At 49.6% G+C, this 26,150-nt stretch overlaps 2 protein-coding genes across 5 annotated transcripts; both read left to right on the forward strand.

Moving 5' to 3' along the window:
• The first annotated feature begins 4,045 nt into the window (after positions 1-4,045).
• Positions 4,046-8,323, forward strand: LOC126052236 (apoptosis facilitator Bcl-2-like protein 14). Of its 3 annotated transcripts, none has more exons than XM_049832653.1 (6): positions 4,046-4,129; positions 5,090-5,811; positions 6,532-6,669; positions 7,053-7,114; positions 7,392-7,655; positions 8,031-8,323. In XM_049832653.1, exons 1-6 carry the CDS (start codon positions 4,098-4,100, stop codon positions 8,076-8,078), a joined length of 1,266 nt encoding a protein of 421 aa, XP_049688610.1. In that variant the 5' UTR covers positions 4,046-4,097; the 3' UTR covers positions 8,079-8,323. The 3 variants fall into 3 exon arrangements, with proteins under 3 accessions (XP_049688610.1, XP_049688612.1, XP_049688611.1); XM_049832655.1 differs by having other exon boundaries at positions 8,034-8,323; XM_049832654.1 differs by having other exon boundaries at positions 6,535-6,669.
• A 4,788-nt stretch (positions 8,324-13,111) lies between these two features.
• On the forward strand, positions 13,112-25,617 carry PNPLA1 (patatin like phospholipase domain containing 1). Of its 2 annotated transcripts, XM_049832657.1 has the most exons (10): positions 13,112-13,233; positions 13,324-13,718; positions 16,599-16,831; positions 18,077-18,142; positions 19,492-19,704; positions 20,081-20,141; positions 20,226-20,366; positions 20,682-20,781; positions 21,263-21,373; positions 21,886-25,617. In XM_049832657.1, the coding sequence occupies exons 2-10, from the start codon at positions 13,517-13,519 to the stop codon at positions 21,887-21,889; spliced, it is 1,131 nt and encodes a 376-aa protein (XP_049688614.1). In that variant the 5' UTR covers positions 13,112-13,233; positions 13,324-13,516; the 3' UTR covers positions 21,890-25,617. The 2 variants fall into 2 exon arrangements, with proteins under 2 accessions (XP_049688614.1, XP_049688613.1); XM_049832656.1 differs by having other exon boundaries at positions 13,112-13,718.
• Positions 25,618-26,150: the final 533 nt, after the last annotated feature.

The following is a 26,150-nucleotide window of genomic DNA, read 5'->3' on the forward strand; positions in this document are numbered from 1 at the left end:
GGAACTGTCAGTCTTGTGAAAAACTCTGGCAAGTGTTGGTGACTGAGGTTTCCACCAAAACTGGTTGTTGCCAACCTGAAACTACAGTCCCTTTTGCCGTAACTAGTGTGGCTCCTCCAAAACTACTTTGCGTCGATTAACTGGAGCCTGGAGATGCTGGTGGGCTGTAGCCAGCAAGAGACGGTGGTGGTGGGACACATGGTGCCTGGCTGGCAAAATGTCAACAGTACGACATCTCCGGAAACTGGCTGAGAAGTTTCACTTCCAGAAATCACCAGCTCGTTGGCAAAATACAAGTGCTTGATGAGTCAAGTGATGGAGGAGAAGGAAATGAGAAGCTTGCAGGGTAAATGAGCATAGCATTACAGCTTTTGGGAGGTCCTAGCTAGGAAGGGAGGCCAAAATCTCTGCTAGGAGAGGGGGCTGGAGGTTACTCAGCACCCAGCCAAGCTGCAGCCTGGCGATGCACCATATTGGGGAGGTGCAGTGAAGCACCCAGACCTCATCCTTCCTTCCACAAAGGGTGCTTTTTGTCACAGAGAAGACTAAAGCCAGATCTTTCTTGGGGTGAAATCCAGCAGAGAGTCAGTGTAGGTCCTGCGCAGCCCTAAGAGACAGCTTTGGTGGGAAAGCAGACCTCCTTCTTTGGCAACTTTGTCCCATCCTGGCCCTGTGTCGCTCCTGGGATATACACCGGTGCGTGCATTTTTCCTGACCACCTCCTAACAAGACATTCCCCCGCTTTCTTGCCATGGAAACGGCTCTGATGACTCCTGAGCATCCCACCACTTCTCTAGCCTGCTTTGTTTTGTTGGAGCAGGTGACAGTTGGTCACCCTGGTACTTGTGCCCTGCTCACAGGGACCGTGCGAGATGCTCTCTCTTCACCTGTTTTTCCTGCGATGACTAAGGATCCTGCTGGACTCGGACGGAGATTTCCTCTCCCGGTTGGGAAGCTGCCAAAAGCACTCAACCCTCCTTGTGCCGTGCCATGCCATGCCACGCCACTGCGGCTCCGGAGAGATCTTGGAGGGTGAAAATCAAAGGGCACCTTTGCAAGGATGGGTTGCAATGATGACCTCCTTCCATGTTTCCAGGAAGCCCTTGTGTCCTTCCCAGGGCGATGTGTCTCTTTTCCCTGCGGTAAACAGAGGCAGGAAGGCTGTAAACCTGCTGCTTTCCTGGAACGGGGACCCATCCCTTTGGGTAAACAGCTGAGTAACCGCCGCTTGTGCCGGGGTGTTTGGCGTGGGTGTGTGGGGAGGAAGAGCACGCAGCAGTTGGTGACTTTTGCCATGGCTGAAGTCCAGGGGCGGTGGCATGTAAGCGGGTGCCACGTGTGGGCTTTTCTGAAGGTTTGCAGGTGCTTTGTTCCCTGGATGTCATCCATGCTTCAGCAGCCCCAGGTCTAGTGGTGTTCAGGGCAGGGTATTTCATGGCAGCAAATGCAAATGCCCGTGCATGCCCGCTGCTGTCTTGTACTTCTCATCTGCTGAGGGAAGCAGCTAAAATCAGTTCCGGGGCTGGAGGAAAAGAAGATTTGCTTTGGGAATTGATGCCCACCACCCTCTTGGATCAAAGGCACAGTACAACTGGGCTGAGAGGTTTCCACTGAGGGCACGTGTTGGCTGTGCCATCTGTCCAAACCTTGGCCGGTGCAGGGAGCAGTGGCTCCCCTCAACATGTCCGTCGGAGTTCAGATCTGAAACTGCAGATATTTTTGTGCCCAGGGGGTGGGTGTTGGCTTGAAGGGACTTTTGTGGTCCACTTAAAACACAGCTGTCTCCAACAGCCAGTCGGGTTGGCTGTGGCTTTGGCTAGCCAAATCTTGAAGATCTCCAAGGATGGTGATCCCCAGCCCCTCTGGACACCCATTTGAGGTTGTCCCACCCTCCTGCGGGGGAGGCTTTTCCTGATGTTCAACCTCAGCCTGTGGCCTGTCCGTCTTGTTCCCAGGAAATCTGGGTGATTTGAATCCTGTCTTCTCCTGAACCCGCTGTAACCTTCCACACCTTGCAGCTCTGTGTGAGGAATACCTCTTCCTTGGTTTTTTTCCATCTTCTGGAGCAAGTTCCTGTAAATAAGCCAGTTATCCCCTGCTGTGTCCCCATGCTTTTAGTTCTGCTTTTTCCTCCAATGTTACTGGCCTGAAGATGTCAACCTCAGCATTGTGTGCTTCCTCCACGTGACTGCGTTTCCAGCCAGCGTTCTCATTCTCTCCGAGTATTGATGAGAAAAGTGGACAAATTTGGATCCAGATCTCTTCCCCCAACCCTGGTAGTGGGCTTTTGGTTTGTTTCAGGTCTCTTGCAAACATCTTTTTCTTATGCCTTTCTCCCATTAGGTTTGAGCATGTCCCAAATCGCCGGAGAGATCTGAACTTGGATAAAGGTCTGGATCCAGAATCACAATTCAGGTCAAGATTTTTCCTGGAGTCACTTTGGGTATCCCATCTTTAGGCTGTGTCCAGACATGCTGTTACAAAGCAGAAAAGCCTGCAAGTGGCCATAAGTCAAAGCTGATTCCCAGTTTAATCATGAGAAGTCCTCCATGAGCAGGGATGATGTTTGGACTCAGCCTCGGATGATCTCCAGTAGCAAGATCTCCAAACTGGAGGTGGCCAAACTGTGCCTCATCACCAGAGTGGATGTGCCTTTTCATTTTATGGATGTTGCAGAGGAAAGAAACCCAACAAAATTGATTGTGAAACTCCTCACCCACTGGAATCAGCCTGCTTATGAAAGGACGTGGTCATATGCTAGTTAGCAGCATGGAGCTCCTCATGGACAGTTTAATTATTTATCACAAGTAGATGGGGATACTGGAAAACAAAGCCAGGTAATTCCTAATCAATACCAGACTCTGATTCATCAGTGTAGGCTCAGGAGAAACGGAGGGAAATGGACTGGATCTCTCCCAATTTTAGGAAAATATGGCACAGAAAGTTTGTAGAAACAGAAAGAAAATAATCCTGGACTGTTCCAATTGCAAGCTGAACCCATTATCATGAAAAGACTGTTTTTACCCAGAAGGGACCTGGGCAGCTCATCAGCCCACCTGAAAACTAGAGAAAATGGAGCACTGCTCAGGCGGAAATCTTGCCGAGGGGTTTTCCAAATCCTACGTGCCGGCAGCCACTGCCTGGCAAATGCATCTGTGTCCAGCACAGTCCCTGCAGGATGCAGTGCGTAATATTGCCATCAGATGGCAAAATAGCAATGAGGATGGCAGGCAGCAGCCTGTGGGAGGGTGTAACAGGCACAGGGGTGCAAGGGGGTGGCTGTGGGGCCAAATAGATCTTTGGTGCAAGAGAGGTGTGAGAAGATTTGTTTGGCCCAGGGGCAGATTGTAGGTGTTGGGATGTACAGATCTGTCTTGTGGGTTTGCCCCTGGGACATGCTCTGCCTGTGGGCAAGGCTGAGTGGGAGCCATGTGGGTGCACAGGATTTGGGTCATGAAGCCGGTCCCGTTTTGTGTTTTAGGGTGGGTGCGCGGGCTGTCTGAAGGACCCCAGGGTGGGTTTCAAGAATGTTGCAGGTCAGCCATGCTCAGTGTTAGGCAAAAACCTGATGGCAGCGTGCCCCAGAGTGTCTGTAGTCCCACAACAGCCCCCAACATCCCCTTTCCCGAAAGCTCCTGGGATGTGAGCAGGGCAATCTGCTTGCTGCATTGAAACCCCATTTATCTGAGAAAGTTATGGCTTCTCCTTACAAAAACAACTCAGAAAAGCCCATACATGGTATCACACCCATTAAAAAAAACACTAAACCAAAACCAAATGCTAAACAGATGGCCTAGATAGCAGGTTTCAAAGGCCGGTGCTTACACCAGGTGACAGGTGATTTTTATGCTGTTTTGCTGCTATTTGTCATAAGGAAATTGTTTTCTCCTCCAGCGAAACTCACGCCTGCTGGTTTTCCACCACGAGGGTGGTGATATCGGGGATCCCAGGCGGAAGCATTGGCCGCTCTCCTACCTGAATGGCTGCTAAAAATAGGACTTAACTCACTCAGTCACTGGCCTCAGCTATAAAAAAGGCACCTCCCAGGAGAGCCTGACAACCCTCAGTGCCCGTGGCAGAGGAGTTTGTCTTGACATATGTCCAGAAGGGCAGAAATACTGATGGAAAGGTAAATATCAAAAGAGCAAATAAAGAATGATGTGGCCAATGCGCTGGAATCAATCAAAGTAGGATGGGGGTTGTTGCTTTGCTGTCATTAAATCTGATGAATGATTTATTATCGGGTGGTCGGGTGGCTTTGGTGTTGGCTTGGATGAAGGAAACTTGCCTTCTTGATCCAAAAAAAGGCCAAGGTGGTGTGGGTGGGTGTGCTTGTGTGTTGTGATGATGCTCATCCAGACTGAGCAGAGGCTGATGCCCGGCTCCAGGGGGTTTGTATACCCAAGCGTGCCAGATTTTGGTGTTGGCTTCCTGCGTGCTGTCCAGTGGTGGAAAAAGTCTGGTTTGGGTGTAATTCTCTGCAGGGTGAAATTGATTTTGGAAGTAGAGCCAACACAAGGCACAGGCACAGCTCTCTGGTTTTTCAATAGCAGCACCTTCTATTTAATTTTGCTTGTAAATGTAGAGAAAAAAGGCAATGGGAAAGGCAGGGACTGGGTGCTCCAAGTGGGGAATTACTAAAAAATCTGGGTTGCGCAATTCATTGGGGTGATGGTGCTCCTGGCGTGTAGTTTGTCATCGTAGTATGGGAACACATTGCAATAGAAAGATACAGCACCACGGTATCTGGATGATACCCTTGCTGGATTAAACCCTCTATATGATAATCAGGCTCTCCCTCTGAGAGGTGCCCAGCTCGTCTCCACCCTCTCCCCAGTTTCGCTTCCTTTATCAGCGGTGTCTATAGCCCATTGTAAAACCTTGCGTGTGCAGCCTGTAAGGAGCACTCAGATAACAACTATAAAAGTGGTTGATCATTTACTGCAAACATAAACAGTCTTGGACACCTAAAGCACCCTTGGGTGCCAAAATGGGGGCAATTTCCATCATGCCCAACCTGACTGCGCATCATCCTGAGGAAAGCAAAAAATCGGGCTGAAAGTTTTTCTGTTTTTTTTTTTCTCTGCAGCAACATGTGGGCTCTGGCTGTGGAGAAGCCTCGGTGGGACGTGGGGAGGCAGCCATCGGGCAAGATTCTCTCACTGGACAGGCAAGGGGCCAAGAAAGTGCTGGAGATCTATGTCAGGCGTTCTCTGAGCTGCTGCGAAAACTCACCGGTGGCCAAAAAAATGCTTCAGGAGAGAGCTGGAGGGCGGGGGAGGAAGTCAGGTGTGCTGCAACGGTCAAAAAGTGACTTCTGCAAGTATTCACGTGCCAAACTCAGCCCCAAGAAGGACCAGGAGGAGGGACCCAAAGCACTGGACCTGGATGAGGCTCTGGATGATGACAGCAAAGCTCCCGTGGAGGTCCCTAAAGAGGAACGGGAGCCCAAGAGGAAAAGCACAAAAAACTCTTCCCAGGGCAAAGCCCAACGCACCTGGTTCAAAAGTTTCTTAAATTTCCTCTTCAAGAGGAGCCCTGAGGACCAGAAGGAAAACACAGGGCAAAAAGCAAAGGAGAAAGATGCCAAAGGTCCTCACAGCTCCAAACCAGAAGGGGCTAAAAGACTCGGAGGGGACTTGAGCACATCCCCGCCGCTGGGCAGAGCTCCAAAGAGAAGACCCAGCCTCAAGAGGGTTTTCTCCTTCAAGAAGCACGCAGAGGAGGAGCGGGGAGAGATGGCAGCCGGGGCGAGGGCCAAGCGACCCAGCTGCCTTCCCCTGCGGCATGTCCAGGCGCCAGCCACACCAGGTGGGACCCCCACCACCCCTAACCCTGACCCAAACCCAACCCTACTACCAACGGGACCTCTGTTGGCCTTCTTTTGGGAAATCTATAGTGTTTAGTGCTGGTTTCTAACCTAAGCATCACCCTCCCAGTGCTTTCTGGGGTTTGGGATAGGTTTTGAGGACTCCAATTTCAACCTGCTGCCCCAGGAAAGGGTCAAGCTGCCTGTGCTTGACCACATGTCATTGCTTCAGCTTGTAAGCGCAGCAAGTTACCCCAAGCCAGCTGCCCGGCAGTAACCATCCAAGCACAGGTTTTCCCCCTCTGGCAAACAAATGACATGGGTGGTTTAGCTTAAATCTGCATTCGAGACCTGAGATTAAATCCTAAGCTGCTCTAGGGCCAACGTTAAGCTGCTATCGATTTACTGTGGGGAGGAGTGCGGGCAGCCGGCACAGGCGGCCGAGCCCGTGGGACACCCCCGTCCCTGCCCCAGCCCTTCCCCTGCTGAAAAGCCAGTGAGGGGATTTCCACAAAACTTTGGTGGATCCAGGGCGAGTTGCAGCCGCTCTGTTATGGTTCAGAGAGCGCAGCCCCATCATTCACCCGCGGTATGCACTAATCCGGGGTGGGCACGAGCACCACGTGGATGCAGTCACTGCTGCGGCTGCTTTTCCCTTTCAATCAATGGCCAACAACAACAACAAAATAATCCTTGCTTCTGAACATGTGTTTTTCTTTCAGCAGACGTGGAGCAGTCCGACGGTTACTACGCACAAGTCTCGGAAGAGATCGGGTTGATCGTGCAGGGCAGCGAAAGCCAGGGGAGCAGAGCACATGGATGTGGGGAGCCACCACGGCCGGCCAGCACCGATGGTGTCGGTGAGTGTTGCCCTTGCAAGCGATTCATCGCTGGCACATGTAGAAAACATGTGCACGAGACTTGTCTCCATGCAGAGCCTGCACGGGCCCCAAACCCTGCTTCAATCCTAACCCAGGGGTTTATGTGACCCGAACTGTCATATGAAGACTTTGGGGGAGATTTTCAGCATCAGGGCTTGATTTGGGGAGAAAGAAATTCAAAGGCAGGAGGGTGTTTTTCCTGGCTGAGTATAACAAGGCACTTGGCAATAGGCTGAAATGGGTTTTGGAGGGATGGAGGTGGATAAACATCGCTCAGGGAATTTTTCCTGGGGAGTAAACAGAACATCTGGGTGTGAAGCTTGGAGAAAGGGCTGGAGATAACGTGGGATATCTCTCTGCAGATGAAGCCATCAGGAGAATTGTTGCCCTGCTCCAGAGTGCAGGAGATGAGCTGGACAGGCAGGTGAGAGGAGAGCCGCGGTCAGCTGGATGGGGTCGAGGGAATTTGGGCCAAGCTCTGTACTACTGTGAAATACAGCAACACCATCAATTTTCCTAGTGCGGGGAAATGCTCAGTGAAATCAAGAAAATGGCATCTTTTAATTCCATGACTGGGTGTGAGCATGGCTGTCTGTCTGTCCTCCCTCAACTGCAATCCTAGCGTGGAGTGCAGGTATCAACACAAGGATGACACACGGTGTTACTCACTCATAACATGTATTCACTTGCTTCTTAACCAGGTGAAGGAGGATGCACGGCTACAGATGTTCTTCAGAAACATGTCCTACAGCTCCTTCAAGAACTTGGCTGATGCCTACGTCCGCAAGGAAATGACAGCCAGCAGACCCGATGCCAACCCCCAAGAGATCCAGTTTGCCTTCACAGTGCACCTCACCGCCAAGGTGGCGGGCATCTGCAACCAGGCAGTGAACAGGATCATGGGCTTCGGCACCCGCTACCTGGAAGATTCATTTGCACCCTTGTCCTATGGCAAAATTCTCCAGGTAGGGAGGAGGACTGAGTCTGGGGCTGAGGTTCCAGCAGCAAGTTAGGGCAAGTGGTCTATTTTTAGGGTCATCAACAGACCTGGGTGGGTAGCAGTCATGCTGGCTTATACCGGGGGGGGAGACCAGGTGCTGGGTCTTGCTCTGTGCTGTTTGGGTTGCTTTTGCCTTCCTCCAACGTGAGCATGGCCCATGCACACACAAGGAGCAGGACTTGCTTTGCAGCCAGGAGATGGCCCGTAGTGCACGGCATAGCTGCAACCTGCCGTAAGCACAGCTTTCCTCGGGGAGAACTGCCTCCTAAACCCATCTAGAAGACCAGTAACACCAGCTCAGTTTGGGAAGGGACCTCACAGATGTTTTCTTCTGTCTCAGCAGAACAGAGAAAAGTTCACCACAGACAACTGTGAGAGCCCGGACTGACATCAGCTGCTCCGAAGGGCCTGCGGTGCCTGGGAACCCAAGGATGCAGATTTACTGATGGGGGGGACAGTCCCTGTTGGTGACCTGGATGTGGGGTGATTTTCTGAGCTGCGGATTTAAAATCTTCTAAGGAAAATGACAGCGGTAGCCACAGCAGCATGAAATGCTTAAAACCCACCAGGCTGGGGGCAAAGAGTCTGTAAATCAAACAAAACCCAAATTTCACCCTGTATTTGCATTTTAGCTGTCACCAAGTGCATGTGTTGAACCTCACGGTTTGTTTGTATTTGTGTATGTGTATTTATTTACCCGCTTTTCTATGCGTATCTGTGAATGTACAACATAATTCTTGCTGCCAGCCAAGTGTCCAGTTCAGGCAAAAAACCCTAAAACTCAAATAAATTGGTCCCTAAATGACAGTCAGGCTTGTCTAATGGGTGATGTGTACAGCTGTTATACATAGAATAACATTTGCTTTGCTACAGCTGTTGTGGGCTGCTCCTTTCAAGCCAGATGCCAAGTGGCACAAAGGGAGTCTTACAGCAGATACATGGTGTGGTCCTGCCATTTTTTACTATTTATAGCTGTTCCCTATCCAGCAGGAGATTTATTAGCCAAAGCAGCTTGATCTGACACCAAGAACTGGGTAAAGCTTGTTCCTGGGTGGCACAGGAGCTGCCCTCGCTGTCGCTCCCTCGAGGGCTGAGGGGATTTACAGCTGCTGGGGTCTCACCTATGAGGTCTAAGAAGATGTGAAATGTCAAAGCGATTAAACCCTAATCACTGGGAATGTTCCCAGCTAATCTTTGCCCAGACCCCTAAGTAGGGACATGGATTAAGGCAGCTTGGGGCTGGGTGGGGGATTGCCAGCGCTCAGCTCGGTGGCACCAGCAGGAGCATCTCCCTTACCAGGGTTGGACCCAGCCTGGGGTGAAGAGGACAACATTTGGGGCTTGCAGTGGGCAAGAGGTGGGATGATCTAATGGGTTGAAGGTGGTGATGGTGGCAAACAAACCTTGTGGGTCTGGGTCAGGGCCATGCATGGGGTGATGGTCCCCTGTGGGCCACCAGTGACAGCCCGTGTCTGCCCAGAACCTCCTCCTCTCCTGGAGGATCTGATCTTTTCAGTCCTTCAAAAACCTGAAGTAAAATAAAGTGAGGAAGTAGAGCCCTCGTAAGAAGGAAGCAGCCCTTCCCCACGCAGATCAACATCCCCTGTTTGCAAAGCCTTTGAGGAAATGTTTGATAGAGACACAAAGGGTTGAATCACCGGCTGCCAAAAAGCCCCAAGGAGGGGAATACCTTGCAGGGGCTCTGTCTAATTTGGCCCAGGGTAATTAGGACTGTGAAAACATCAAATCCCACTCCTGGTTTCTGTGGTGCCAGCAACAAGCACAGCACCAGCACCGTGCTTCCTTTTGGCCTGGAACCAAGCTGGGACACTTCTACTGCAGGAGAAACCGAAACCGCTCTTGTCTGTTTGCACCCATCACGAGATTCCTGTCCCCTGCCCGGAGCCCAGGGGACTGTGCTGGGGCTGTGATCGGGGCAGGGCGAGCTGGTGTTGGGGACCTGGCAGGAGGATCATGCGATGTTCCTATTTGTTTTGCATGTGAGCTCATGCAGTGCCAGGTGTGGGTTGGGATTTGCATGGAGCAGAAAAGGATTTTGTCTCCTTGCTGACTTCCTGGAGGACATCATCTTCCCTCGGCACATGGGATGTGTCTGCCAGGCAAAACACCAGTGAGAAAAACAACTAATCTCTCCCATTTCCTATTGCCCTTTTCCCAATACCATGGCTGAATCAAATATCCTCCTTCTGTCATCGCTGGACCTTTTCCCACCCATTGGGGCAGCGGTGTTGGCGAAACAAGGAACGAAACCTGCACAGCCCTTTGCACAACGGGCTCCTGGTCCTGAATAACCCAACTGAAAGCAGGGATGCTGCCCCAGTGTGGCACAGTGGGATGAGGATGGAAGCAGCCACGGCTGCCGTTAGTGCAGCACCCCAGGGCTGGCTGCTCCCGGAGCCCAGGTCCCTTCTTGTGAGCTACTCCAGCATCTTGGTTCTCTCTTAGTTATAAAATTGAGACTCTGATTTCCTGTGGCCACTGAAGATATTCAGAAAGTATTAAAGAAGGGCAAGTTATTAACCCTGGGGTTTTGATTGGTTTCCAACTCTCGGTATTACCTTCATCCTTCCCTAAACGCCCTGCTGTGGCTTCAAACAGCTAAAGCAATCGCCTCGCCTGAAAATCCCTGGGATCATGGACATCAGCCATCTGGGCACTGATCCTGCCTGGGCAAAAAGCAGCCCGGCGCCCCACACAGCCCCCTGCCCGCCCAGTGCTCAGGGTGAGTCGGGGGGCCTTCTCCTGAAAGCATCTCGGGCTGCTTCTGGGATCTTGCGTCTCCAAAGTCATTAGTCCCCGCTAATCCTGCTTTGCCAAGTGCCAGGTGGGGGAGGGCAGCTTAGAAAATCAGCCTGGCACTTAATGAGCCAATTAATGCAAAATTCGCTGTCGCTAAGAGGATGATGACAAGGTTTCATCTCACGGGACTGTGGCACCGGGCCAGGGAGGATGCTGTCTCCTGGGATGCTGTCCTGGGGCATTGGTGTTGGCAGCAGATGAGGGTGCAGGGCAGATTTTGCAGCCCCCTGCTGCCTTGAGAAGGACCCCATAACAGGACAGAGCGATTTGTGAGAAATGCTGTGATGTGGCTGTGCGTGCCCTCGGCTGGCAGACACCCAAGGTGTGTCCCCAAAGCCCAGCTTCTCCTGGGCTTTGAGGATCCCAAGGGGAGCCCAGGGTGTCTGGGCATGCCCTGAAGTCCTCGCAGGTCTGAGTTACTGGCTTTTGGGGTGCTGCCCTCCTCTTGCCAGATCAGGCATCTCCATCCTTCCCTGTGCATGGCCACTTGTCCTCTTGTCCATCCTGCCTTGCCTCCCCTGCCCCTCTCCTGGGGCTGGCCTTGCCTTGGCGTGGAGCTGTGCTGGTTGCTGGGCTTTCTCCTTCTTAGGGACCTTCTTGCATTCACTGTGCACCTCCCCACGGAGCTACTCACTTGGCTTCTTGCAGGGATAATGGCTTTTTTGTGGCCACCGCACCGTCCTTCATCATCTGGCTCTGGGAATGGAAAATCCCATTAAATATGTTACTTCATGGCAGCTGCAAGGGAAGAAACTATTACAAGATGCCCGAAGGACAGCCTGGGGGGACAACATCTACCAGCTCAGCTTGGCCGGAGTTTGCACTCACAAAGTGCTTCTGGAGCACCACATTTTGTAGCAAGTCCAGCTCCTATGGGGAAACCGTCCTTGTGCCCTGCACTGGATAGAGAAACGTGATCCCACAGGTCCCATGGGATTGTTAACTGTCCTCGTGCTGTGCACTGGATAGGGAAGCATGTTCCTACAGGTCCCATGGGATTGTTTAGACCTTTCCTGAAGCTTGGCAGCTGGGGCTGGGCTCGCCTGAGGAGGTACAAGTGCTGAGTGAAGCAGGAGCATCCTATGCCTCTTCCATGCAATGCCTGTTGAATTCCCCAGGGGCCTGATGCCCATAATTGGCAGTTACTGTACAGAGAATATGGAAACAATTTCTTCCAGCATGCAAACACTCATGCACTTCCGATGCACTTGCGTGATCAGATCAGTCGCAGTGAGAGATGATACCTTTTGCCCTTCTACCTGCAGATGTTTGCCAGTGCTGGAAGTAAGTTTCTTTAAATGAAAGCATTTGCTTTCCCAAGGGCTGGAGAAGACAGTGGCATGAATCACACAGCTTGGGTAACACCAGAGGGCTGATAGAGAGGCTCGAACATGTTGGAGACTCACCCAATGAGGGCATAATGTAAAACCAACATCAAAAGGAAAGACAAGAAATGAGAAGACCAAATGCAGTAAGGCTGTTTATCTACAGCAGGTCGTGGTCACATGCAAATGCCCTAATTCAAGCAGTCGTTCACCTCCGGGATAGCCAAGATCTCGTTTCAATATATCTTTGAGCTGCCAACTTGCTCCTGCTTGTCCTGTTGTCCAGGCAGCAGCGCTGAGGACAGCCTTGGCCATGCCGAGTGACATTTATCTGGGGGGTCTGCAGGCAATGGTCACCTGCTGATGGGCAGCAACCCAGGGTTGCTGGAAACTTCAACCCAGGGCCATTTTGCACATCAAGGTGGGGGGGTCTCTGCCCCCAGGTATCACACAGGACACGATTCTTGTCGTGGGGACCCAGCAATGCCTGGAGAGGCCAAGGAAAAACATATGAAAATTTGGGGTGAAACAGCATTGCAAAGGTTGCATCAGGATGCTGGGACTGTCCTCTAATTTCTTGTACTGTCCTGGCCGGGCTGGTGCACCAACACAGTGAATGAAAGCTCTCTCCTTCAGCCTGTCTGTTACTATATACATGCCCATGTTCTGTATGTATATACAACCTTGAATGTAACAACATACGTAATATTCATTACATAGTGTGCACGCTGTATGTATTTGGACAACATAAGCAACAGAGTATTTAGTAATATTTTAAAAATACATCTGTTTAAGATGGCAATTTTTGTTCTGCATGTTGGCAGCAGCATTAGGTTATTAAGGCTGAAAAGGCACTAGAAATCTACTGGATTTCTCCCTGTTTATTAACTATCACTCAGCCAATGAAGATAGCCTGAAGGAAGTTTGATTTTGGTTCAGTAACCCCAGATTTGGGGAACACGGTGCTGCTGTGGGCATCCTTCTGGGGCCTTACAGAGCACAGTGCTGGAGCAGGGGAAGAGAAAAGCAAATCCAGCTCCCTGTTTCCCCCCCCCCCCCCCCAAGGATATCCAAGAATCAGACAAGGACAAAACTCCTTCAACAGGGAGCAAGTAGAAGCAATATTTCCAAACCTAACCCAACATAACGCCCTGCATCCACCCCTTGTGTAACACCCTCTGGCTTTAAGTGTCTTATACAAGCCTTCATTCACTCGGTACTGAGCTGTGCCTAAGCTGGGATTGATGGAAAATCCTATTTAGGAAAACACCCTTGATGAAGAAAGCATGAAGCAAAGAGGAAATTTTACATGGATGTATCCAAGTGTGACGGCCACAGTAATGCGGGGACCATTTCTGGGAGGGCTCCCAGGGCACTTCAGATCACTTCGTATAAAAGGTGAGCCTTGATACAGCCCTGAGCATCTGAGCTGGCTGTGGGTGAGGATTACAAGAGCTGTTTTGATCAGGGGAAAAATTCTGTTTTTAGCACAGGCAGCAATTAAAATAGCTCGTGAAACTAAACGCCTCAGGGAGCTGTCATAAAAGGAGGTAGAAAATCCATCTTCTGGACTCCTCTGCAGCCAGAGACAAGCCTGGAGAAAGCAGAGGAGAAGAGAGCTCAAGGTTCACCTGGTGAAAAAAGACCACCATCGAGCCAGATACACCAATTTGATCTCAAGATGGCTGAGGGGGATCTCCGGGGTTCGAGCACCCGTTTCTCGCTCTCCTTTTCGGGCAGTGGCTTTCTCGTCCTGTACCAGGTTGGGGTGGTGCAGTCCCTTCTGGAGCTGGCTCCCGAACTCCTCAAGTCCGCGTGCAAGGTCTATGGGTCGTCCGCCGGCTCGCTCATCGCCGCCGCTGTGGTGTGCGGTGTCAGCCTCGGTAAGACAATTACTGTCTAGATTTCCTTAGTATAGATTTTTTATTTCAAAATAGAAATAGAGAGCTAATGCCTTAAAACACCAGTGGGGATGTGATACTGGTGTAACTCGTATCACTCACAAGGCATAAAAGAAATCTGCAGATGTTGCCACTTTTGGCAGCAGTTTTGGGTGGTGTAAGCTGAAAAAGCCAGTTATTACTGTCTGAATGTTATCTCAGATGGTCAGGTAGATACTGCATGGGTAAATCTGGACATACCTGTATTTTATTAGTTCATTTTCCTGCTCCTGCTGAAGGAGCAGATCTCCTTCTCTTCTGCTACGAGGTCTAAGGAGTGCTGAGATGTGTCCCAAAGCAAGTCTACATGGCCACAGTGGGTGGATACGCCCATGTAAAGCCCCCTTCTCCCCTATGGATCAGGTCCCTTGGCATCTTTAGCTACGAAGGGACATGAGTGGCAGTCACGTAGGTATCTCTAGAGCTGACAGCCCTGTTTGTTTGCATGTTCCTTTGGGTTATCCCACTCAACCTTCCCAGCACAAGGGAAGATGTGGCACGATTCCCGTTTCCAGATAGCAGAGCACTTTTCCCCTTAACAAAAGCTCAAGGGCTCGTCAGTAGGACATTCCCGGGAGAACAGCAGTCCCCACTCCAGCCCGGAGCTGGGGTTTCTCTTATTGCCGCAAAAGAGGTTTTACTCTGAACCTCTTTAGACAATGTGGAAACAGGGCCCCCAGCAATAAGATCATCTATGTGTAGAATTAATTCAGAGCAGTTAATCCACTTTTAATAATCACATCCTCCAATATTTCCAATTAGTGTCCATGGGTAAACAAGTGTACACAAGACTAAGTCTTTGAAGGCTGATCCATGCCCTGCTTCAAGCAATGGGGACATTTAGGAGGAGCGGGGGTTTTAGGGTCCAAATAATGATGGAGGAAGCAGGGAGGAAACCTGCAGTTCCTGAAACCTCTGCTGGATGCTAGAACCACTCTGCTGGAGCTACAAATAATTCAAAACTTTGGCAAATATATTTAGACAAAGCAGAAAGGACCCTTCCTGTCCATAAGGGTATGAACTCCTCTACAAATCAGCAAAGGCCCCAAAATTTTCCTCTCTGATTCCTCATGCTGGAGTAATTGGATGGAGGTGAGGTTGTCCAGCAGGTATAAACCAGTTTGGTAACTGCTTTTTCTGTGGGCACCAGTGCTGAAATGGAGGTCTGCTTCACTGGGGGTGGGCGACACCAACCACTTAGAGGTGCTGAGAGGATCTTGGGCCCAAAACACCTTCCCCAGGAGAAGAAAAGACCTTTAGGGTAGTGATGACTTTGGTTGGGTTTCTAATAAGGAAAATGAATGTGGCACAAACTCTGTCAAGTTCACATTGGGGAGGATTGGGGCAAAAAGAGGGTTAAAGGTGTGCTTGGCTCCTGAAGGGATGTCCCATGGAGTGGCTGCAGTCGTGTACCCGGTCCCTGTCCTGACCCAGGCTGGGTGCGGAGCTCTGGGCTCTCTGAGCCAGGCTGTCCTCTGCCACCCCACAGGTCACCTCCTGGGCACATGCTTCTCACCAGCAACCTGGTGCAGGTGGGGACGGTCACGGCACTGCATGCCAGGGTCATCCCTCACTCACCCTGAGCCAAAGCCCTGTCCTGAGCCAAAGCTCCCAAAGCTGGGCTTGGCTCTCACCCCCTACCTGGCAGCTTGTGGGCAGTTTTCCAGGTTTTCCTCCCTTTCCAGGACATAAAGCAGCCAGACAGTGCCCAGTGGGTGCATCACCTGCCTGGGGTGTCTCTGGCTCTTTTGGCATCCCTGAGGACCCTGTGTGAACCCACCCAGCATTAATCATCACGCCACATGGCCTGAACATCCGCTCAAACATTTATAACCCCTCTTAATACCTGTGTTGCTCCAGTTGTCTTCGGGACACTCCATCTAATCCATCTGTCTGTCCGTGCTTTTAAAGCAATCTCACGAGACAGCCCGGAAACCTTTGCCCCTACAAAGCCACGGTGCTAAGGCAAGCCAACAGCTTCATGCCAGTGCAGGGTCCGGGAAGCCCACCCAGACACAAGGATGGCTCTTTGCAACACTGGGGAGCCAGATAAGCTTTTTGCTCTAAGAGTTTCACTGCCCAAGGTGGGGTATTCCCCCAAGTGAGCTCCCCATTTCAGCAAAGGAACCAAGCTCTCTCCCTGGGAAAAGGCTGACCTCGGGGTTTTCTGCACCCCTCTTCCCTCTCGTCACCGCGCAGCCTTTAAAACCTGGTGTCTCCTGAGCCCTCAGCCGAGGCTCTGCAGCTCTGCTCCTTTAATCCAGCTTCTGTGATGTGCAGACGCATGTAATGACTATTAACACTGGCTGGGAGGTCACTGGGGGAGCTCAGATGAGCGGGGAGTCCCAGCATGGTGGAGGCAGGGTGCCTGGCTTGCAGGAAAGCCCTAAGCAGAGGGGGCGGGGGTCTGCCTTTCATGCAAAATCAGAAGTGGAAGGCAGGAACGTGTTGTGCAAGTCACATTGGCACCGAAAACTCAATGTCTACACCTGCATCCTCCCCCTTCCTGGGGCTTTTTGGTGCCTTTCTCTAATCCCCAGCCAGGCACATCTTGAGCACCCATCTCCAGTGCAGACAGGGATTTCACCAGTGGGGTCATGCTCAGCAATACGTAGTCCTTTGAGGACATCATGGGCGTGATCTTCCCCTTTCCGTCCTGCCACAGTGTCACCCACGGTAGCAGCAGTATCATCCTGGGGTCATGTGAGGGGCTGCAAAAGACTTTATTTGTGAGGACTGTTAAAAATAAGATTAGAAATGTAACTGTTGGAGCAGCAGGGATGTTGACTTTCTCTCTCTCTTTCCCCCCACCCTCTGTGTCAGATGACCTAAAGGAATTTTTCTTTGCTATGGCAAAGGAAGTCAGGAAGACCATCCTGGGCCCTCTCTCGCCCAAGTGCAGCTTGCTGGCAAATATCAAGACAGTTTTACAGCAGATGCTACCAGAGGACTCCTACCAGCTGGCTTCGGGGCGGCTGCACATCTCTCTCACGCGGGTGGTTGATGGCCAAAACGTCATGGCCTCTGAGTTCAGCTCGAAAGAGGAGCTCATTCAGGTAAAGGGACCTTCCTCTGATGCTGCAGGAAGATCTCTACCTACTGCTCGGGGTGGAGGTACCTAAGCGTTGATGACTTTAACTACATTGTTTTCTACCCAAGATGCGGACAGTGTCAGGAAGCTTTGCCAGAGCTGTGGTCCCACCACAGTGAGCTCCGTGAGGCTTGGAGGGAGGGAGGAAGATGTGGTTAGGTCCAGAGTCAGGCAGGAATAAATAATGCTAAAAAAGCAGGTTTGTTTCCAGCCTCCAAATGCTGATGCCAGCATGTTGGCCAGCTCTAATAGAATCATAGAATCATTTAGGTCAGAAAAGACCTTTGGCATCCTCAAGTCTAGCCGTTAACCTAGCACTGCCAAGTCCACTGCTAAGCCACGTCCCTAAGTGCCAACATCTGCACGGCTTTTAAATACCTCCAGGGATGGTGACTCAACCACTTCCCTGGGCTAATGACTCTTTGCAAAAAGCTGGGTTAATGCTAACATGACCTCTCAGCTTTCTGGACAGGTCTCTCCTCAGCCAAGTCCCACCGGCAGTAATTTTCCTTGTTGCCTCAGCACTTTCCTGGGAGGAAAGAGCTGGACAAAGCATCTGTGCTGCCAAACAACAAGCAGCTGATTAACCAGTAAATTACCTGCTGGGGAAAGAATCCCAGGGCAAATCCTAACAGAACTGACCATGAGGTTGTAGGCTTGCTTGTCCCAGAAGACAGCAGAGGATGGCAAGTCCATGGAGATGTTGGAGTTCACTCAGTGGTGCCTGCCCTAGGTCAACCCAGGAGCCCAGGATACTCATTCCCAGCTGATGAGATTGACGGAAAGTGGTTGCAAACACCCCAGCAGTGGCTTCATCATTGACAAATCCCAGCAGAATGAAAATGTGCTGTGAGGATATCTTGGTTTTGTCCAAAAACCCACAAATATGAAAAATGACCCCAAAGCTTTACCTTGACACCATCAAAGGGCAGGGTTTGGACTGTGATATATAGATATACAACTCTAATATTGCTGGCAGCCATAAAAGTAAACAACGAAGTGCTATGCCCTTCTCAAGAGAAGTGTTTCAACTTTATTGAAATGAGATGTTTTGCCCTTGAAACTTTTCTTCTTGACACAGTTAAGTGCAAAGTTCAGCCTGGCTCCAGACGATTTGTCAAGCCTGAATGTGCAGGCACCCAGTTAACAGCTTTTGTCCAGGACAACTCTGACAGGAACATTTACTTCTGCAATCCCTCTCCTCCCCCAGGCTCTCCTCTGCAGCTGCTTTCTTCCTATCTACTGTGGATTCATCCCTCCATCCTACCGAGGTGTGGTGAGTGATATTTCTAATAAAACATACATTCCCAGCAGCATGTTCCTGGGTGTGAACTTACATTCCCTTGAGCAGAAAGGGATCTATATGTCTAGGCTTCTTCTTTAGTTAGTGGAGGATGATAAAGCCTTTTAGTTTGTTCTTCATCCCATCCTAAGAAGCTAGCTGGGTGGAATTGCCATCTGGAGAGCCCTTTCCTGCTTTGCCTATGGACAGAGCCTGGATGACCAGATCTTGCCTTGCAGATCTCCAAAGTGAGAGGAAAGGACACGCACACTCGGGAGTTTGACACACAATCCAGTTATCCCGGGCAGGATCTGTCTGCAGTGCAGATGTCTCCGTTAGCTCAGGTGCAGACGTGCATGGCTGAAATACCAAAAGTTCGTGGGAGGATCCTCCCCCAACCATGTGCATATTTGTACTCTGAGAAACACTGCAGTGAAGTCAACAAATTTGGGCTTGCTTGTTGCTAACCCTCAGTGAAGGAGGAGCACAGCAGCGTGGTGGTGAAGCATGTGCAGATGGACTGCAGAGCAGCCGATGCATCGTGACCTGCTTGTGTGCCAAAGCCCACAAAGCCACGATACCAGATTTGCAGCCAGCATAGAGCTAGGATCTTTCCTTGACCCTTGTTGGTCTGTACCGGTTGAGTCTATTTGGTCCTCAGATGTCTGTACCTGGCTGTCAGGTCAGATCTCCAGCTTACCCTGGACTGCAGGGCTTGCCCACAAAGTGCATGAAGTTTGCAGGACCCAGAGCTCAGCGGTGTTGCTGCACGAGGCTCCTCTGTGCTGTTATTTCACAAGCATTAAATTCGAACAACTACAATCCTTGCAACCTCAAATCCCACTGAGGTGGGTGGTAAATTCAGATTCCTTTTGGAATACAGCAAATGACATTTTCCTTGCCCAGTGAGTAATCCTCCAGGGATTTGCAGGCAATTATTAAATGCAGGAGCCCTACTGCTTGAGCTCAGGACTTGGAATTTATACGACACTGTAAATCCAGTGATGTTTGAATTGGCAAATGACTGCCAAAACAACTTTACAAAGTTTTGTGAATTAAAATAATTATATTTCTATTTTAATAACTGCTGTGGATTACAGCACCAGGTCAAGGAGCCGGCTGGGTGCCATTAGGCAGGGCAGCAGAAGGAGCTGGCAAAGGCCAGGATAAAGAGCAAGGGGTGGGAAGAGATGCCATTGCAAGTGGGAAGAGAGGACGTGCTGGGACTGGTTCACAGCAGATGTTGCCTTTGCAGCTGCTTGCTTTCCCCTTGGCGACGCTGCACTCACACGCACACTGTAACAATCCTCAAAGCAAATCCTCCTTCTACTTTTCCTCCTCAGCGATACGTTGATGGAGGATTCACTGGCCTGCAGCCTGTTTCCAGCTTGGAGGAAGCCGTGATCACTGTGTCCCCGTTCACGGGAGAGCTCGATATCTGTCCGCGGGATTGTCCCGCTATCTTCCTCTGTTTCCAGATCTTCAACGGCAGCATTCAGATCTCGATAGAAAACCTCTGCAGGATTAGCTATGCTCTGTTTCCACCTAGTGCCATGGTAAGCCACCAGGTCTTCTTCCCAGCTTTGTTTTGGTTAAAACAAATTAATGCTGGACCTGCCTTCCCAAGCTTTAAGGTTCAGTTCAATCATCTCCCTTGTTAATTAATCAGTTTTTAACGGGAGGGGGCAGTACCCACTGGTTTTGCAGTGCTCATTTTAGTGGATACTGCTGGTGGGTGGCTAGCCTGGGATGAGGTCCACGTTGGTTTGACAACCTGCAAAGGACTGGTGCTTTGGTGGTCAGAAACCAACTTGTGCTTGCTACCTTCCCAAATGGGCCATCCCAACCCTCAACAGTCAAACAGCCTTGGAGAGATCCTTCCAGTGTCTGGATGGGGGGCTCTTTAGTGACCTCAAATGTTTCTCCTTGCAGGTCTTGAACGACATTTTCTCCCAAGGCTACCAGGACACTGCCCTTTTCCTGTACAGGAACAGTAAGTGTCACCCCAAGACCTGAAGGGCAGCCTTGAAGCGTGACGCACATGCAAACCTCAGCCCTTTCTTTCCATGTCTCACAGATGCCTTTGGCTTTAACTACTTCGATGGCAATTTCCGCTTTGCCAGCATGTGTGGGAAGAACGACTCTGCACAATCCAACAGGACGTGCACTGGCCTATGCAAAAGGGTACCACAGTGCCTGATTCCTTGCTTCCTGCCAGGTAGAGGATTTGGGGTACTGATCTTGGGTTTTGGGGATGGCTGGGGCCACTGAGAGCTGCTGCAGTCTTTGAGAGGAGCAGTATTATATTTAAGACATTATTGAGTTATTTATTACAGTAAATATTTCTAGATCTGTAGTAGCCATTTGCAAAGAGGCTTTGTAAGAGCAGCTCAAGCTGGATTCTGGTCTGGGCTTCAGTACCTACAGGCTGAGTTGCAGCAAGAGTTGCTGGACAAGAGGAATTATTGCATTTATTGAGTTATTTCTAATTACTGGTCTTTATTTACTTCTCTGTTGTCATTCCTGGGCACAGGCTTGGCTCTGTGGAGGAAGGAGCAGGTGACTGGACTGCAGGATCCACTGTCGAAGGTCCTGTTGCAGCCATACAGGCTGCCAGCTTTCATCAGGAAGGGGTAAGAACATCTTGATAGAGGCATCAAAGCCGAGAGTGATACAGAAACCAGCAGTTTCAGGCAAGACAGCTGAAGGGACACAGTGCAAGATTAGCACAAGGCACGCAGGCGTCCCTGCAAGCCCAGTGTCGGGGTGTGCAATGGGCTGTAGCATCGTTCGGATGGCAGCTCCATGGGAAACACACGGGGCAGCCTGTGGGGCAGTGCGGGCTGGTGGCGAGTCCCTCCTTTTCTATGGACCAGGGCAACCTGATGTACATCTACTGCATAAATAGGCTTAGCAGCATCCCCTTCCTCTGCAGGAGGATTTGGTATTCCCTGAAGGCAAGCTCTTAGGGAGAGTGGGTATGGCTAGCAGGAACACCATAGGATTGCTTGGTTATGAAAAAGCATAGTACAGTGTGCACTTACCATTAACACCCTCCCCCTTTTGCTGCATTTACCGGTCATTAAATTCGGCTTGTTTATTTTGGTTTTGTAGGCTGCAGAAGCTGTGGGGGCTGCTGGAAGGTATGAGCTCCATGGTAAAACGGTTCCAGAAGCTCCTCCAAACCATGGTGCCTGGTTTGCCTAAGAGAGCAGTGGCCAGGAGGTGAGATGCTCAGGGGATGCAGATCCTCAGTGGAGGGAGGGCAGGCTGCAGAGCAGGGAATGCCCGGGGAACCTCACCCATCAGTCACTGATGCTGAGTGTGGCTAAAAATTCCAAATCTGGAGTACCCCACATTAGAAGTAGCTAATTTTTGTCCCCATGATGTTATTTATTTAGTGACATCTGAAAGAAGCTATGAACTAGCTTTGTGCTGATTCCCTATGGCGCACATTCACCAAGATCCTGAAAGGTGTTTTGGCACTAAAGTCTCAAGGATTCAAGGCATTTAACTTGTCACACAGATAGCTTTTAAGCCATACCTCCCTAAAACCTGCTTGGAAGTTACTTCACATGCAGCCGGTGAAAAGACTTGCACAGAATGATTTCATACTGCAGGCAGCTACACAATTCCTCAGCTGCAAAAAAGCCCTTCAGTATCAAACGCCCCTGGGGCTAGTTGTCCCTGTTGGTTCATTGACTCTGACTCAACTAACTGCCAGCTTGTTCCCTTAGGTAACCCCCCTGGATGGGCCCTGGGGGTCTCTGACGCCATGTAGTTCTGCTGCCCGGGGAAGCAGTGGGCGACACTGGAGCTCATTTAACACAGCAGCATGACTGCTGGTTTTTTTATGGAGGTTTTCGGGGGTTGGTTTTTTTTTTTCACTTGGGGAAGCCAGTTGTTTTTATTTCCAGTGCTACTGCTGTAGTCTCCCTGCTCGGGACTGATCTGCTTTAACATGACGGCCGAGGAAAAGCACTGCAGTGCTGCATCTGTGACCAAACTGCAGTCTGCGTAGGGGAGACTGGGCATCTTGCATGCATGTACAACTCAGCTGCCAGTTTCCCTAGCCACTCCACTTACTGATCACCAGCAGCATCCCTCACCCTGCTTTAATGCAGATTACAGGGCAAGGATTTGCCAGGAAATGCCACATTTTAAGTGTTTTCCTCCCACTCAAAAACTTCAAGAGAGATTTGTCAAATAGAAAACAGAGAGAGAGAAGCCTTAGGGAGCATCACACTGGCCAGGAACTAATTTTTGTCCCGTTCCCTGAAGTGATATTACCAATTATTTATTCTTGAGCTTCATACACCCTCAGAGGCCTGCTTGTCCTGCCAGCGGAGGTAGGCACACATTTGGACCTCTCTGAATTTGCAGCTGTGGAGAAGGATAGAGAAACCTAAAGATTAACCCCACCCTGCTTCAAAGTACCACAGTCTTGCAGATTGCATCTCCTATTGCACTGGGAAAGCTGACATTTCACAAGTATGTTAGTTCTTTTCATGCAATTTTCTGTAACTCGCTGCTACAAACAGCGTATGGTCCAGGCAAACACACCTCATGTTGCTGGTCTGTACGTAGAATGAATTGGCAGCACTCTTAATCATCCCAAATACATTTTGCACATCAGAGGCTGATGGATTGGCTTTACCCCAACTGAGTCTCCCCCGTTTGTTGGTTCCTGATGGGCAACAAATAGATCACAGCAGCACAAGCTGTTTATTTGAATAAACAGGTTGTTTAATTGCACAAAGGGAAATGGGAAAAGGGAAGTTTTGGACAAAGAGCTCTGGAGACTGCAGGCTTGAATGTGGGAAATAGCTGAAGGCTGCATTGATGTAAACAGATTTAAAGTTAACTATGACGCTCAGTGAAAGAATAATGTAATATGTTCTGCTATCTCTGGTTGAAATCACTGACCTGGGAATATTTTGTCTGCCATGAGCTTGCTAAAAGAAACCTGGATGCTTATTTGCATTGGATCCATCAAAACCTGCTCCTGTCTTCCTTCCATCCTGGATGGATTTACATCTCTCAACCCTTGCAGCCAAAGCTGGGCTGCTCAAAACCGGCTTGTGAACTGTGACTATGTTCCTGTCACAGATTAAAGTGGAGAGAGCACAGAGACACTCATCACTCGCTGGGCAGGAGTAGGGGCAGTCAGCCCATCGTTTGGTTTTGCTCATACTGCACTTCTCCTTTCCCTCCCAGGCAGACAGCCCCACTTCTGCAACAGTCCGTCTACCAGGCTCCTGATCTTCCTAGCAAGCACCACCACCTCCAGGCAGGATATAATAATTTCAGTCAGCCTCAGGCAGTAACACTATCCCTATTCAAATGCAAATTAAAATCCCCCAAATAAAATTCTCATATAGGAATTGGACATCCAAATCCACTAAATTTGTTTGCAAATCTCAGCCACAAACAGAAGCATAGTTTGAGCTACCCAGTGCATCCCACCTACCGCTACATGGCATGGGGCTTGAACATAAAAAGTTAGTAAAACTTTGAGAACTTTAACAAAAAACAGCCTACAAGGAACACACAAACCAAAAAAAACCCAATCACAGCAAAAACCCCCTCCTGCTCCAAACCTGCAAAGATGTGCTAGGATAAAAGTATTTAAAGACTCATCACTCAAAGCAGCTGTCTTTTGCTTTATTAATCCCACACCTTTTCAATCAAGCACCCCTTCTTCTGTCTCCTCTGTATGAGCTTGGAGCTAATGGCAAAAGGAGACTTTACCAGAGGCAGTGGAGAGAGGCAAAGTTTGGCAGTTCTTCAAATCACCTTGTGCAGAAGCTTGTTTCACCCCTAGGGAAGCAAGCGTGGAAATCCAGCTGCACCCAGTTCAAACCAGTTGGAATAGATCCTGTCTTCAGCGTGCAATGCCTCCTTTAAAGGCAGGTCCTGGGAATCACCTGGGGGCAGGGGAAATACAAGGGGGGTTGCGGCCCTGCCTGTGCTGGTGACATTGCTGCCACAGTGTGCTCTTCAGTGCAGCTTGGTGTCTGTCTGCAGGCTGCGTTGCAAGTTGCTCTTTCTCTCTTTAAAACATGAACTGGAGCCAAAGGCAGCAGCAGGGTCAGAAATGCTCTTCTGTGGCTGGCATCGCCCTAAAGAGAGTAAAACCATGATGGTCGATCTGACAGACACTTCTGGAAGTTCTTGTGAGACAAACTAGACTCAAATGCATGATCAGGGCTGCTTCTCTCCCTCCTGTTGTCTAGAGGGTAATAGGATAAGCAGGTTTTGATATCCTTAAAATATTGTTCTTATACTGCTGTCCTGTTGCTTGCCCTGATCTGGATCAAACTTAGCAGAGATGCAAAGCCTCAGGTGAATGGGATGAGAGTTTGGAGACAACCCAAGTCAGCAGGAGCTCTCTCTAAAGCTAGACCGCACTGCAGATCTAGTGGGAAGGGGAGTCCTGGGGCCTGATCCATGCAACTAAGCCAAATGAAAACAAACATGTCCAATCCTGCCTGTGTCTCTGGCTGTTGGCTGCAGGTGCTTTATGCCAGACTCTGCTTCTAGTCTAGATACCAAGGGGGGTGCAACTCATTGTGCAACTCTCCTGGTGGGCACATGGATAAAGAGGCAAATCCTTGTGGTTAACCTGCTAATCTAGCCTGAGCCTTGCTGGTGTGCAGGCTCCACCACAGCAGTAGTCCTTTGGAGACATTCTGACTTATTCAGGAAAACAAGTGTGAGCTGTTGGCAGGTTTATACCCTTGCTTATTTGGTAACCACTGATATTATAGTATTGTGCAGATAAACAGCAAAATAGCCTTTTCCTGGCCTAGATCATCAGGGCTTTTACTTCCAAGAACTGAAAAATCTGATGTGCTTTTCCTCTGGAGACTGAGAGCCCTGACTTACCTCTTGGTTGCTCTCTGGCCTAACAAATGAGTCTTGACTCCTTCCACAGGTGACCTTAGGTTGGTGAAAAATGTTGCAGCCGAGCTGCAAACAAGAGACCCAGACACCTGATAGCCCAGAGCCTGCCCAATGCTCAAAGAAAACTGGTTCCTACAATGTTGCTTTCAAAAGTTCCATGCAGTTCAAACTGATGAAGCCTTTAAAAAAGCAAGCATGGAAGCAAACTTCATAGCCTAACACTGTGTCATGCATTTCTATATTGGGTCTCTTCCCATAGGTAGAGTTGTCTTGTTTTCAATGGAAATGTTGTCTTTGCTTTCATTTTATGCTTTTCAAGCTTTTATTTTTAGATCTGGAATGGTAATGGTGCTGTTCTTTCCCCTTTATATTCCTCACTTGGTGTGGTCCTCCTAGATATAGCAGAACAATATTTGGGTCTTTTTTCACTTTTTATGTAATTTATCTGGCAACATTTTAAACCATCATCATGTTAGAAAAGCTGCCTAATTTTTCCTAAGCTGACAAATTCTGAAATGTTGAAGGACTCAGGAAGAAAAATAAAATAAAAAATAAAATTTAAAGAAATGTTACACTCCAGCAAACACTTCTTTGTATTCCACTAGTAACAAGACAACAAACTGGAATCTGAAATGCCAAGGGTTCACCAGTTTTCCATGTCAAAATTGAAACGGGAGGGGACATTGTTTTGCGTAGGATTGCAGAAAATGAGACGTTTGGGATTTAAACCTGCCTTACGTTGCTCAAAAATGATACAGGTAGAGGTTTACCTGCAGCTTTAATAAGCTTTCCGTGCACTGAAGTATTTACTCATGGCTGCACACCAGAGTTACTTAGTAGAAATTTTAATTTGCCTGGCACAGCAAACCCAGCTCTAAGCATTGAGACACTGCTCCTTCCCTGACCCTTAATTAAAAGATACATGGGCAGAATCTGGTATTATCTTGCAAGGTGAGTAAATGCCTTTCTTCATAGAAAGAGCTACTTCTCCAAAGACCTCTTCTGACCTGGCCACAGCCTAAGTCCTCAATCCTCACCCAAAACAATTTCAGCATGAGGCTTCACTAATAACCACTGACCCAAGAAGGGACTTTCT

Source organism: Accipiter gentilis, chromosome 29 (assembly GCF_929443795.1).
Source record: "Accipiter gentilis chromosome 29, bAccGen1.1, whole genome shotgun sequence".
Taxonomy (NCBI): Eukaryota; Metazoa; Chordata; class Aves; order Accipitriformes; family Accipitridae; genus Astur; species Astur gentilis.